The 14,495-nt window shown below is 44.3% G+C and overlaps 1 protein-coding gene across 3 annotated transcripts in view; it reads left to right on the forward strand.

Annotated features, from left to right (window-relative positions):
* The window catches only part of aatkb (apoptosis-associated tyrosine kinase b), a 456,234-nt gene that overhangs the window by 387,159 nt on the left and 54,580 nt on the right, over nt 1-14,495 (forward strand). For all 3 annotated transcript variants that reach the window (XM_060844816.1, XM_060844815.1, XM_060844817.1), the window contains one exon: nt 9,119-9,237. In XM_060844816.1, the coding sequence (XP_060700799.1) occupies nt 9,119-9,237 (119 nt within the window). The remainder of the gene's footprint in view (nt 1-9,118; nt 9,238-14,495) is intronic.

Genomic DNA, 14,495 nt, shown 5'->3' on the forward strand with positions numbered 1-14,495 from the left:
ACCCATAAGTTATATTGCACAAAGAAAATTTACGGCACCGAATTTAGCCTATTGTGTCTGTGGTGTATCTACATCAGATATTACAAATATGATGTGCACTCACAGCTGATGTTGTACACATGCATTCAATCCATACACCATTTTTTCCACAGTGGGGCCTGTCCCTAGCAGATACTGCTCATGTACAGTACATTCACCCACCAGACATTCCATACACTGCTGGTGTGTAACTGTGAGAGCTTCCTCTTGCACATCAAACTATAATGTCACATATTTCCCCAGCATGCTGGAACAAAATGTTATGACCTTGTCTTCCTCACACATAAATATATCAGATTGTGTCTGTGTGCAGGAGCTCAGGTATAACATTAGCAGCTTTCAAGAGCTGAGGAAATCACTAATGCGACATAGTGTTGTTCTAAATGATAATAAGCCTGCAGTGTGCACAGGCTTCCGCTAACTTTATTAATGATGACAGTCAGTCAAATTCTTTGATTGTGTTTTGATTCACTGGAATCACTTGAGGCCAGCTTCTACTCTAGATGGCTTTAGAAATCAAATCCCTGTGTGAAAGTCAAGCATTTGCCCTCTCACCAGCCTTTCAGATGAACCTGCCTTTAAAGGTGTCCATTAGAAATGTCTGCATTTACTTTTAGGTTGTCTGCTCTTTCCTGGTACCCTGTTGTTAGTGCATGTGCCCGACATCCTAATGTAGTGTATGAGATGCAATTTGACAACAGCCTGTATTCTTCAGGATTTGTAATGTCAAGGTTATCAGTGCATTAGGATAAAACCCGTAACAGCTTCTGATGTCTGTACATTTGCAATTAATCTCACAGTCCTTACTGATAGACCCAGCATTCGTCATTCAAAGGCATTACCATCACTGAATCCCCCATTATCAACATCCTGGGGGTTACCATCGAACAGAAGCTGAACTGGAACTGTTGTATAATTACAGTGGCTGCAAAAACAAGCCAGAGGCTAGGAAATCTGCAGTGAACAATTAGAGACAATCTAACCACTGCCTATAACGTTCAATGGCATTACCATCACTCAATGCCCCACTGTAAACATCCTGGATATTACCATTGATCAGAAACTGAATGGGACTGGTTATATATATACTGTGGAGTAGGTCAGAGGCTCTGTATTCTGCAGTGAGTAACTTATCTCCTGTCTCCCCAAAGTCCTGTCTGCCATCTACAAGGCACAAGTCAGGAATGTGATGGAATACTCCCCTCTTATCTGCAGCTGCAGCAACGCTCAAGAAGCTTAATACCATCCAGGGAAAAAATGTTCACTTGATTGGCACCACATCCATAAACATCCACTCCCTCCACCGCTGATGCTCAGTCGCAGCATTATGCACCATTTACAAAATGCACTGCAAAGATTCACCTAGGCTCTTTTGACAGTATCTTCGAAATTCACACTCTCTACTACTTAGATGGTCAAGGGCTGCACTCCAAGTCAATCACCACACTGTTCCTCCATGTTGCTGGGTCAAAGTCCTGAAACTCACCTCCTTACGAGGAGTACAGCCGTACAAAAAGGCAGCTCACCGCTTACTTCCCCAGACCAATTAGGGATGGACCATAAATACTGGTGTGGCCAATGCTACCTACAACATTAGAAAGAATTGAAGAATGTAAGTTAGCTCGCTGAGCTGGAGAGTTTGTTTTCGTCACCATACTAGGTAACATCATCAGTGAGAGTCTCAGGTGAAGTGCTAGTGGTATGTCCCACCTCTCTATAGGTCTTGGTTTCTTAAGGTGGGCGATGTCATTTCCGGTTCTTTTTTTCAAGGGAAGGTAGATAGGATCTAAGTTGATGTGTTTATTTATGGAGTTCTGGTTAGAATGCCCTGCCTCTGAAGAATTCTCGTGTGTGTCTTTGTTTCGCCACTCCAAGGTTGTGTGTATTGTTCCAGACAAAGTGGTGTCCTTCTTTGTCTGTACGTATAGAAACTAGTGATAGGGGGCCGTGTCTTTTGGTGGCCAGTTGGTGTTCCTGTATCCTGGTGGCAAGTTTCCTGATAGTTTGTCCGATGTAGTGTTTTTCATAGTTCTTGTATAGTATCTTGTAAATGACGTTAATTTTGCTGGTGGTATCTGTTGGATCCTTTGGGTTCATTAGTAGCTGTTTAAGGGTGTTGATAGGTTTGTGGGCTACTATGATGCCAAGGGGTCTGAGTAGTCTGGAAGTCATTTCTGATATGTGTTCGATGTAAGGTAATGTGACTGTAGTTTTTGGTTGTGTTGTGTCTGCTTCTTTGGTCTTCTTTCTGAGGAATCAGCAACTGAGTTTATTGAGTACCCATTTTTCTTGAAAACATTATATAGATATTTTTCTTCTGCTTTTTGTAGTTCTTGGGTGCTGCAGTGTGATGTGTTTCATTGAAATAATGTCTTGATGTAGCTCTGTTTCTGGGTGTTGGGATGATTGCTACTGAAGTTAAGTACTTGGTCCGTGTTTGTTGTTTTTCTGTAGATGCTGGTTTGAAGCTCTCTGTAAACTATGTATAACTGTCATGTCTCGGAATGGGAGTCTGTTGTTGTTCTACTCCTCTTTTGTGCATTTTACACCTGTCAGGATATTGTTGATGGTGTTGGATATTTCCTCTAAGTTGTTCCATTTTGTGATGGCAAAGGTGTCATCTACATCGCGGATCCAAAGTTTGGGTTAGATAGATGAGAGGACAACTTGGTTCAAGTCTCTGCGTCTGCTATGAGCCCTGGTATTGGTGATACCATAGGTGTTCCGATGATGTATTTGCAGTTTTTGTTATTGAATGTGAAGTGGGTGATGAGGCACAGGTCCACTACCATCCCAATAAACACAATCCGCCGATTTCTCAGAAACAAGCCCAAACAAGCAGACACGACACAAACAAAACTCTAGCTACATTACCTTACATCAAAGACATATCAGAAATTACTTCCAGACTACTCAGACACCTTGGCACCATGGTAGCCCACAAACCTACCAACACACTTAAACAGCGACTGATGAACCTGAACGATCCAATAGACACTACCAGCAAAACTAAAGTCATTTACAAGATACCATGCAAGGACTATAAAAAACACTACATCGGACAAACTAGCAGGAAACTTGCCACCAGGCTACCCACTGGCCACTAAAAGACACGACCCCCTATCACTGATTTCTATATATATAGACAAAGAAGAAACCACTTTGTCTGGGACAGCACACACACCCTAGGACTGGCGAAACAAAGACACGCACGAGAATTCTTAGAGGCACAGCATTCTAACCAGAACTCCATCAATAAACACATCAATTTAGATCCTATCTACCTTCCCTTGAAAAAAACCTGGAAATGACATCACCCACGTTAAAAAACCAAGACCTAGTAATAGAGAGGCAGGACATATCACCAGCACTTCACCAGAGACTCTCATTGTTGAGGTTATCTAGTATGGTGATGAAACATCTGAAAACAAACCTTCAAGCCCAGGGAGCTAGCTTACATTCTTTTCATCACCCTGAGCTACAAATCTTCTCAAAAAAAAGCTAATATAAAAGAATTTTAAAAAATTCTCACTGTGAATTTGCTGTATTTACCAAACAGTTCAAGCAAAAGACAATGAAACAAATGGAATTGTTTGTCATGTGGATTGTATTCTCATTTAATTCCACAAGTGGTTCTTCATTTTGTTTTGCTACCTCTACATCGTTAAACTGTATGCTCCCCGTGTTTGTTCACATCCTAGTTTACAGTCTGCAAGGCTTACTGAAGGTAATGATTGATTGAAGAGTGTTGAGGTAATTTGTCCTGTTCATCTCATTGAATCATAGAGATGTACAAATCACAGAAACAGACCCTTCAGTCCAACTTGTCCATGCTGACCAGATATCCTAACCCAATCCAATCCCATGTGCCAGCACTTGGACCATATCACTTTTAACCCTTCCTATTCATGTACCCATCCAGATGCCTTTTAAATGTCTCAATTATACCAGCCTCCACCACTTCCTCTGGCAGCTCATTGCATACATGTACCATCCTCTGCATGAAAAAGTTGCCACTTAGGTCCCTTTTAAAACTTTCCCCTCTCATCCTAAATCTATGCTGTCTAGTTCTGGGCTGGAGGGAAAAGACTTTATCTACTTATCCAACACTCTTATGATTTTATAAACCTCTATAAGGTCACCCTTCAGCCTCCGACGCTCAAGTGAAAACAGCCCCAGCCTATTCAACCTCTCCCTATAGCTCAAATCTTCCAACCCTGGCAACATCCTTGTAAATCTTTTCTAAACCCTTTCAAGTTTCATAACATCCTTCCAATATTGCTGCAATATTCCAACAGTGGCCTAACCAATGTCTTGTACAACTGCAATATGACCTCCCAACTCCTGTACTCAAAACTCTGACCAATAACGGAAAGTATATCAAATGCCTTCTTCACTATCTTACCTACCTGTGACTCCACTTCCAAGGAGCTATGAACCTGCACTCCAAGGTCTCTTTGTTCAGTAACACTCCCTAAGACCTTACCATTAAGTTTCTAAGACCTGCTAAGATTTGCTTTCCCAAAATGCAGCACCTCGCATTTTTCTAAATTAAACTCCATCTGCCACTTCTCAGCCCATTGGCCCATCTGGTCCAGATCACATTGTAATGTGAGATAACCTTCTACACCTCCAATTTTGGTGTCATCTGCAAACTTACTAACTGTACCTCTTACGTTCACATCCAAATCATTTATGTAAATGACAAAAATTAGTGGGCCCAGCATCGATCCTTCCCCCTCAGTTTTGGGTTTTGGATTAGTGGAAGCCTGACAGCAGTTGTGGGTGAGGCAAATGTGAAAAATAGTCAGCAGGAAATTAAAGCAATATGGTCCATCTTTGATTTATATAGCCATTGCTTAAATTGCCTTAAACTATCTGTTGAATCAAACTGTATTTCACAATTGAATGAAGGCCATGGTTTGGTTAACTCAGTTGGCTGGATTGATGGTTTGCAGTTTAGAATAACATTAATAACATGAGTTCAATTCCCTCACCCACTGAGGTTACAATGAAGAGTTCTCCTTCTCACCCTCTCCCCTTGCCTGAGGTGTGGTGACCCTCACATTGAACTAGCACCAGTTGTCTCTCTGTGATGGGAAAGCAACCCAATGGAATGCTAGGATTATAATGACTTTACCTTTAAACTTACAGAACAGCAACGTGACAGAGATCCTCTGTTACCTCCAGTGAATGGTCAACGATGAGATGCTCTGTTAGGATTCACAATGCTGTTTATAGACATTTAGTAGTACAGAACTTGCGTATTGGTGGAAGGAAATGATCCCATTTGTGAAAGATATTTGTCTTGCACATATTAAAACAATATTTCCCAAACTTCTTCCCAGCATGCCCTCATGTTAATATCTTAGACGTCCTGTAATCTCAGAGTGACAGTGGAGATGGGGCTGTTTGTTGACATTGGGCAGGGATTGGTTGAGTGGGAGTGAGAGGGTTGGAGGCTTGTTGAATGGGGAGGATGGGGGTGGGTTGTTGAGCAGAGAATGGGTTTAAGCTTTCTGGGTTTCTTTCAAGCTCACAGCAGCATTCGGGACTCAGAGAACAGATGATTAAGTAAGGCCAAACAAAAGAAACAGTCCCAAGCATGTAAAGAGAGGGATTTTAATACTCCACAACCTCCATGACTGATTGGAACTCACAATCCCAAGAGCTCATCCTGCAAGGCCACTGCAGGTCATGACCCACAGTTTGGGCACCCCCTGCACTAGAACATTGGCCCAGAACTATCAGACCAACTAGACCGTGCTGTCTTTATCACCTACACAATTATATTTCCCATTCCTCTACATCCCATCAATTTATCTTTCATTCCCAAATGAGCTGGGAGTGGATCTGGGGATAAACAGAGAAAGCTAACCTTGCCACCAATGTCCATTGTTGGAGGTGGATTTTCCCCCCTCTTTTGCTTTTAAGATAGTTCGTGCTAAGGGACACTGTGTAAGTAAACAAAGCTGCGTCTCTGCTTGGCTGTTAGTCTGCTTTGTTTTTTCAAGCTGTATGCATACCAATGAGTCGGCTTTACTGTAATATCAGCTTCGTAACTTGTAATGTGTTTAACCCTGTTGAATAAAGTGACCGTGAACATGACACCTACATCCCATTAATGAATTTGTTTCAAGTCAGCAACCTACTCTGAGCTCTTCCAAACTGTCCATTCATTAAACTCTGGATATTTCTGCAAACCACCTTCATGCCAGATAATGATCAGTTGTCTATGACTCTGATTAACACCTTTTCTCGCAGTGACCCCATTTCATGGCTTGAAAATTATCACAACCCCTCAGTGAGACCTCAGCCCCCGGCCCTGAAATGTCAGCTCAGGGTCCCAACCCCACCCACAAGTTTGGGAATATCTGCAATAGGACAATCTGCAAGAAATCCTAGTGCAAGGAGGAGCAGCGGGGGTTATTCGTGTCTGAGAGGTAGTGGAAGCATGTTCTTCACAAGCAGTATTTTAAATTGGTCCTCTTCACATTGGCATTCTTGCAAATTGTCCTGATGAGTGGTCATTGAAAAGCTTTAACAAACTGCGGTACTTAAATAGCGTTTCTTTTGTGTAGGCTGAACACACAGACAGAGGAATAGTCTATGAATACATTTATCATTAATGCTGTACAGTATAATTGAACAGCAAAGTCATGCATGCAGTATTAATAGAACATAGAACATTACAGCTCTCCAGCCCTCGATGTTGTGCCAACCTGTGAAACCAATCTGAAGCCCATCTAACCTACACCATTCCATTCTTGTCCATATGTCCATCCAATGACCATTTAAATGCCCGTAAAGTTGGCAGCTCTACTACAGTCCCATGCCCCTACTAGTCTCTGAGTAAAGAAACTATCTCTGATATCTGTCTATCTATCACCCCTCAATTTAAAGCTATGTCCCCTCGTGTCAGCCATTGCCATCCAAGGAAATAAAACTCTCACTGTCCAACCCACCTAACCCTCTGATTATCTTTATATCTTAATTAAGATACCTCTCAACCTTCTCTCTAATGAAAACACCCTCAAGTCCCTCAGGCTTTCCTCATTAGACCTTCCCTCCATACTGGGCAACATCCTAGTAAATCTCCTCAGAACCCTTTCCAAAGCTTCCACATCCTTCCTATAATGCGGTGACCAGACTTGCATGCAGTACTCCAAGTGCGACCACACCAGAGTTTTGTACAGCTGCAGCATGACCTCATGGTTCCAAATCTTGATCTCTCTACCAATAAAGCCAACACACTGTATGTTTTCTTAACAACCCTATCAATGTGGGTGGCAACTTTCAAGGATCTATGTACCTGGACACCGAGATTTCTCTGCTCATCTACATTATCAAGAATCTTACCATTAGCTCATTCGCTCTTCATTTCTGTTACTCCTTCTGAACTGAATCAACTCACCCTTTTCTGCATCAAACTCCATTTGCCACCTCTCAGCCCAGCTCTGCGGCTTATCTGTGTCCCTCTGTAACCTATAACATCCTTTGTCACTATCCACAACTCTACTGACCTCAGTGTCACCGTAAATTTACTCACCCATCCTTCTACACCCTCATCCAGGTCACTTATAAAAATGACAAACAGCAGTGGACCCAAAACTGATCCTTGTGGTACCCAAATGTAACTGAACTCCAGGATGAACATTTTCCATCAACTACCACCCTCTGTCTTCTTCCAACTAGCCAATTTCTGAGCCAAACAGCTAAATCATTCTCAATCCCATACCTCCGTATTTTCTGCAATAGCCTACCATGGGGAACTTTATTAAATGCCTTACTGAAATCCATTCACACCACATCAACTGCTTTATCCTCGTCCACCTATTTGGTCACCTTCGTAAAAGAATTTAATAAAGTTTTTGAGGCACAACCTATCCTTCACAAAACCATGTTGACTATCCGTAATCAACTTATTCCTCTCCAGATGATTGTAAATCCTATCTCTTATAACCCTTTCCAACACTATACCTACAACTGAAGTAAGGCTCGCACGTCTAGCAATTTGTTATTGGACAGTCGTCCTGGATGAAGCCAGGTAAAATCAATGGGAATCTGGTGCTGGATGCAGGGCCATTGAGAGCACAGCGGGGGCGGGCCATGACAAGGTGAAAAGGGGAGCTTGAATTGGGAGGCTGGATGTTAATTGGGGCAAGGGGACAATCAGACTGTTTGGATTTGAACTTGAGTAAAAAATGAGGTCTGCAGATGCTGGAGATCACAGCTGAAAATGTGTTGCTGGTCAAAGCACAGCAGGCCAGGCAGGACAGCTGAAAATGTGTTGCTGGTCAAACACTGATGAAGGGCTTATGCTCGAAACGTCGAATTCCCTATTCCTGAGATGCTGCCTGGCCTGCTGTGCTTTGACCAGCAACACATTTTCAGCTGGATTTGAATTTGATAAATCATTGATCTAAACCAAGGTTCCCTTGAAGTCTTGAAATCTGGAATAGATCATTCAACCATTCTGCACACCGAATATTGTACGTAAGCCATTCACCTGATCTCAATCCCTTTACCCTCTCAATCCCAACAACAGAGTCATTGAAGATACAGTAATCAACCTGCACAGAGATGCTATTGCACTCCTCAGGGGCAGGTGGGACCTGAACCTAGGCCTCCTGGCTCAAAGGCACTACCACTGCACTGTAAGAGGGCTACCACACCTGATATTCCCACATGGCATTCCATGCAAATGCTAGCCAGTCTGATGAGCTTCTGAATGGGAAGAGGTCAGACATCTTCAGACTATTATGGCCATATTCAGCATTGGAGAGGAAGCGCCGAGTCCAGTAAAGAATCAACAAACCCTATTTTTTTAAAAAAGTCCATCGCTTACTCAATCTCATTGAAAGAAGCAGATCCTTCTAGAATTGGGGCAATGATTCTCCATGTTTTCGACTGAGGGTGTCCAGCAATGGTGAGTTATTTTGTTTGTGAGTACAAAGGGCGAAGAGGTATTGTGAACACTTCCAGAGCACGTGATGCCCCTGGACATTGTGACTGTGCAGATACTCGTCCGAAACCTTCTCAAAATTGTTTTTTGTTTTGTTTTTGCAACGTGAACCAGGTGTTTCTTGGTGAGGTGAACATCAACTTGAATTGCTGCCAGGTGGTCGTGAAAGAGTTAAAAGCAGAAGCCAACATTCAGGAGCAGATGCGATTCCTGGAGGAAGCCCAGCCTCACAGGTCAGTTACACAAGTCAGTTCCCTTACACACTCACACACTCATAGACACACACAGACACAACCACACACACTCACACACACACACATACACACACACGCACACACACAGACACAACCACACACAGACACAACCACACACACGCATAGACACACACACACACACACACACACACACACACAGAAACAACCACACACAAACGCGCAGACACACACACACACACAGAGACACATACACACACACACGCATAGACACACACACACAAAACGAGACACATAGACATACACACACGCACATAGACACATACACACACACATAGGCACACACAGATACGACCACACACACTCACACACACACATACACATAGACACACACACACATAGATACACACCCACACATAGACATATACACACACACACACAGACACACACACACACCTAGACACATATATACACACACATAGACACATACACACACACACTCTCTCACACACAAATACACACACACACACAACCACACACACACACACACACACATAGACCCATACACACACATAGACACACACACTCACATGCACACACACAGACACATAGACACACACACACACACATAGACACACACACACATAGAGACATACACACACACAACCACACACAGACAAATACACGCACACACACACACACACAAAACCGCACACACACAGACATATATACACACAGACAGACACACACATATACACACACAGACACACACACTCATAGACACATACACACACAGACACATACACACACACACAGACATGTATACACACACACATAGACACACACAGACACAATCACACACACTCACACACACACACACTTAGACACACACACACACATAGACACATACACACCCACACACACATAGACACACACACACACATAGACACACACAGACACAACCACACATAGCCACACACACATACATAGACACATATACACACACACCTACCCACCCACACACAGACACACACACACGGACACGGACACACACACACACAGACACACACACACACACACACATATAGACACACACACACAGGCACATACACACACATTGACACACACACTCATAGACACATACACACACACACAACCACACACACCCACACACAGACACATACACACACACAGACATATATACACACACACAGACAGACACACTCATAGACACATACACACATACAACCACACACACAGACACATACACACACACACACACAGACATGTATACACACACACACAGACATGTATATATACACACACACACACACACACTCAGACACACACACACTGCAGAGCCCACTGGCTAATCCATTCATGGCCTACCACTCCACAGAGAAGTCAAAGAGTGTGGTGCTGGAAAAGCACAGCAGGTCGGGCAGCATCCAAGGAGCAGGAGAATTGATATTTTGAACATAAACCTTTTGTCAGGAAAGTGGGATGGGGGGGAGCATACCCAAGGGGCTGAGAGATAAATGGGAAGGGGGTGAGGCTGGGGGGAAGGTAGCTGGGAATGCAATGGGCAGATGCAGGTGGGGGTGATGGTGATAGGTTGGAGAGGAGGGTGGAGTGGAGAGGTGGGAAGGGAGATGGACAAGTAGGACAGGTCAGGAGGGCAGTGCTGAGTTGGATCTGGGATAAGGTGGGGGCAGGGGAAAAGAGGAAACCACTCCACAGGCCGCAGCTGGTTCTCCAAGTATAAGGGATGCATTTGATCGAAATACCAGCTATTCCGAGGGCTCTTGACTGGGTGGATGTGGAGAGGACATTTCCTCTTGTGGGATAATCTAGAATTATGTGTGGGGGAGGGGGTTTGGTGGGGAGGGGGATGCTGTCACTATTTAAAAATCAGGGTCACCCATTTAAAACAGAGATTAGGCAAAAGTGTTTTCTCCCAGAGGGGTGTGGCAAAAGAAAAGTCAAGGAAGTTTTTAAGTAGATACATTCTTGTTAAGCAAGGGGATGTAAGAATATCATGGGGTACATAGAAGTGCTCATTTGAGGCCTATATGAGACCAGCCGTAATTTTATTGAATACTGGAGCAGGTGCAAGGGGCCCAAAAGCTTACTTCTGCTCAGGTTTGAATCCATGTACGATTGGAGTCAAGAACAGTTTCTTCCCCACTGTTGTCAGCCTTTTAAACAGACCTCGCAAATGTTAATTTTGACCTTTCTGTCTGCACCGTCTCTGTAACACTGTATTCTGCACTCTGTCCTGCTACCCTGATGCACTTTGTATGGTTTAGAGTGTGGTGCTGGAAAAGCACAGCCGGTCAGGCAACATCCGTGGAGCAGGAGAATCGACATAAGCCCTTCATCAGGAATGAGGCTTGTAGGCCGGGGGGTGGGGGCGACTGAGAGACAAATGGGAGAGGAGTAGGGGTGGGTGGGAAGGTAGCTGAGAATGCAGCGCAAAACAACACTTTTCACTGTATCTCAGTACATGTGACAACAATAAATTAGTCAATCAATCAAGTTTAATCTGAGTGTTTGTATGAGAATAAGCCATTTATATAAACTGTTAGCATTAGAGGGGTATTGCCTGGCTCTTTGGCTATCCTGTGCATTGTGTGTAATCCAGTCCACTCTTCATCCAGTCCTGCCCCGGCGCTTATATCCTTTTTTTTTAGCAGTCATTGTTGGTGTGACTCGGAGTTGAGATATTCCATTCCTCAGGGCACCAGATCTGATTGTATTATCCCCAGATCAGGCCTGGATGTATTCCAGCTATACTTGGCACAGACTCAGATAGAAGCTGGAATCTTCCCGGCCCCGACAACTCAACTCAATAGCTGACTGTTGTCCCAGCTCCTACTCACTTCTTCATCAGTAATTTGCTTTATCCTGTTTCGTGGTGGTCTCGAACTAAATGCATTGATCATAGAGTAATCATGGCCTGATTGGTCCAGTAATGCTTTCCCAAATATTTCAAATGACCACCTTAGCTGTAAAATACTTCAGTTTGTCTTTCCTGCTTTGAGAGAGGGAGAGGGGAAGCTGCCTTGGAAAGAGCGCTGTTTCCAGGCTGTGTCGTCGCCGGGTGATGCTTCCCCAGAGGCTCCTGTGTCAGCTGTTACTTTCTCCTCTTGTCCCCTTCCTGGTTCCCTCACGTGGTGAGGATACACTGAAACATGGGACAATCTGTCATTCTTCATAGAATCATAGAGATGTACAGCACGGAAACAGACCCTTCAGTCCAAACTGTCCATGCTGACCAGATATCCTAACCCAACTAGTCCCACCTGCCAGCACCCGGCCCATATCTCTCCAAACCCTTCCTATTCATATACCCATCCAAATGCCTCTTAAATGTTGCAATTGTACCAGCCTCCACCACATCCTCTAGCAGCTCATTCCATACACGTACCACCCTCTGACTGAAAAAGTTGCCCCTTAGGTCCCTTTTATATCTTTCTCCTCTCACCCTAAACCTGTGCCCCCTAGTTCTGGCCTCCCCCACCCCAGGGAAAAGACTTTGTCTATTTATCCTATCCGTGCCCCTCATGATTTTGTAAACTTGCTAGTCAGGACTGTAAAAGAGCTGTTGGAGGAATGGTCTGATGGAGATGTTGAAAGGTCAGTGGGTAGATAGAGACCAGCAATGCCTTCTGGTGAGAGAGTCCACAATAATGAAGCAAATCCACTCTGTTAGAGAGGGAATGGCAGGAAGCTTTCTGCTATTCATGGGGAAATCTGGGATCATCTTTCCACAAGGTGGCAAGTGAGGCTGAGGATCGATGAAAAATAACTATCGACAGAGTTTTGATGGAGAAAGTTGTTAAAGGATTGGGAATCCAGGCATACGGATAAAGTTACAGATCAGCCATGATTTAATTGAATGGTGGGATAGGCTCAATGAACTGAGTGGAGATGGAGCATTGACGTTGGATTTATTGCTGGGAGAAGCTAGCTCTGCCCTTGCTTATTGTCACTCCCTGGGCAATCAGAGACTCAACAGAAATCAGTATCAGGAATGGCCAACTCTTATCTTGCTCCTTAATCCTGGGGTCTTCAGGTCAATTGTAACCATAGGGTTGCATGAACCAGTTCAGCATGGAACGAAATTACTGAACCTGGGAGCCAGCTCTATCTGTGCAGCTTACGAGAAGAATATGGTTTAACTGATTGACAGAACAGCATCATAGCTACATCTCCCTACACATAAAACTCAGGCACAACCCAGATGCACCAGCAAATGGGGTTGTGTTGACCCATTTTGGATTTGTGAGGCCAGAGGATATGGTCAATATTAATTCAGCTGCAGAAGTGGTTTAGTTCATCCCAGAGTAGGACATCATGCCTGAGTATACTGGGCAGGCAGAAGGGCTGAAAATGTGTTGCTGGAAAAGCGCAGCAGGTCAGGCAGCATCCAAGGAGCAGGAAATTCGACGTTTCGGGCTAGAAGGGCTTATGCCCGAAACGTCGAATCTCCTGCTCCTTGGATGCTGCCTGACCTGCTGCACTTTTCCAGCAACACATTTTCAGCTCTGATCTCCAGCATCTGCAGTCCTCAATTTCTCCAGGCAGAAGGGTTGCCCTCTTGTTCCTTGCCACCTTCCATTGGGAATATCCTCCACCTGTCATGTGAGACTATCTCCATACGAAATAGGACAGATCTAGCAACTCAAAACTCGGCATCCACAAGGCACTGTGCACTATCGGCAGCAGCAGGATCTGTAACCTCATGGCCTGGCATATCCCCCACTCACCCTTTACCATCAGGCCAGGGGGATCAACCCTGGTTCAATGGAGAGGACAGGAGGGTCTGGCTGGAGCAGCATCAATCCCAGCCGGATGTCAGCCCGATGAAGTTACAACACAGGATTATTTGCAAGTCAGACAGCAGAAGCAGCATACAGGGCTAATTCCCAACCAATGGGTAAGCTCCAAGCTCTGCAGACCTGCCACATCTAACTGTGGATGGTGATTCAGTAATGGTGAGCAGGAAGCTATTATTGATTGTTGTCGAAGTCTTTCTGGTTCACCGATGCCCTTTCCAGGGGGATATCTGCCCTCCCTTCTTCCTCTGGACCTGTCTTTGTAATGTGTGGCTTTCAGGTTTATTCCCAAAGGCAGGCCATCACATTGCTGTGGATCTGGAGTCATGTGTAATCCTGAGCAGGGCAGGGAGGGTAGATCTCCCCCTGCAAAGGCAGCTGTGAACCAGATGGGCTTCTACACCAATCAGCAATAACTTTGTGGTCACCATTACTGAG

Source organism: Hemiscyllium ocellatum, chromosome 25 (genome assembly GCF_020745735.1).
Source record: "Hemiscyllium ocellatum isolate sHemOce1 chromosome 25, sHemOce1.pat.X.cur, whole genome shotgun sequence".
Lineage (NCBI taxonomy): Eukaryota > Metazoa > Chordata > Chondrichthyes > Orectolobiformes > Hemiscylliidae > Hemiscyllium > Hemiscyllium ocellatum.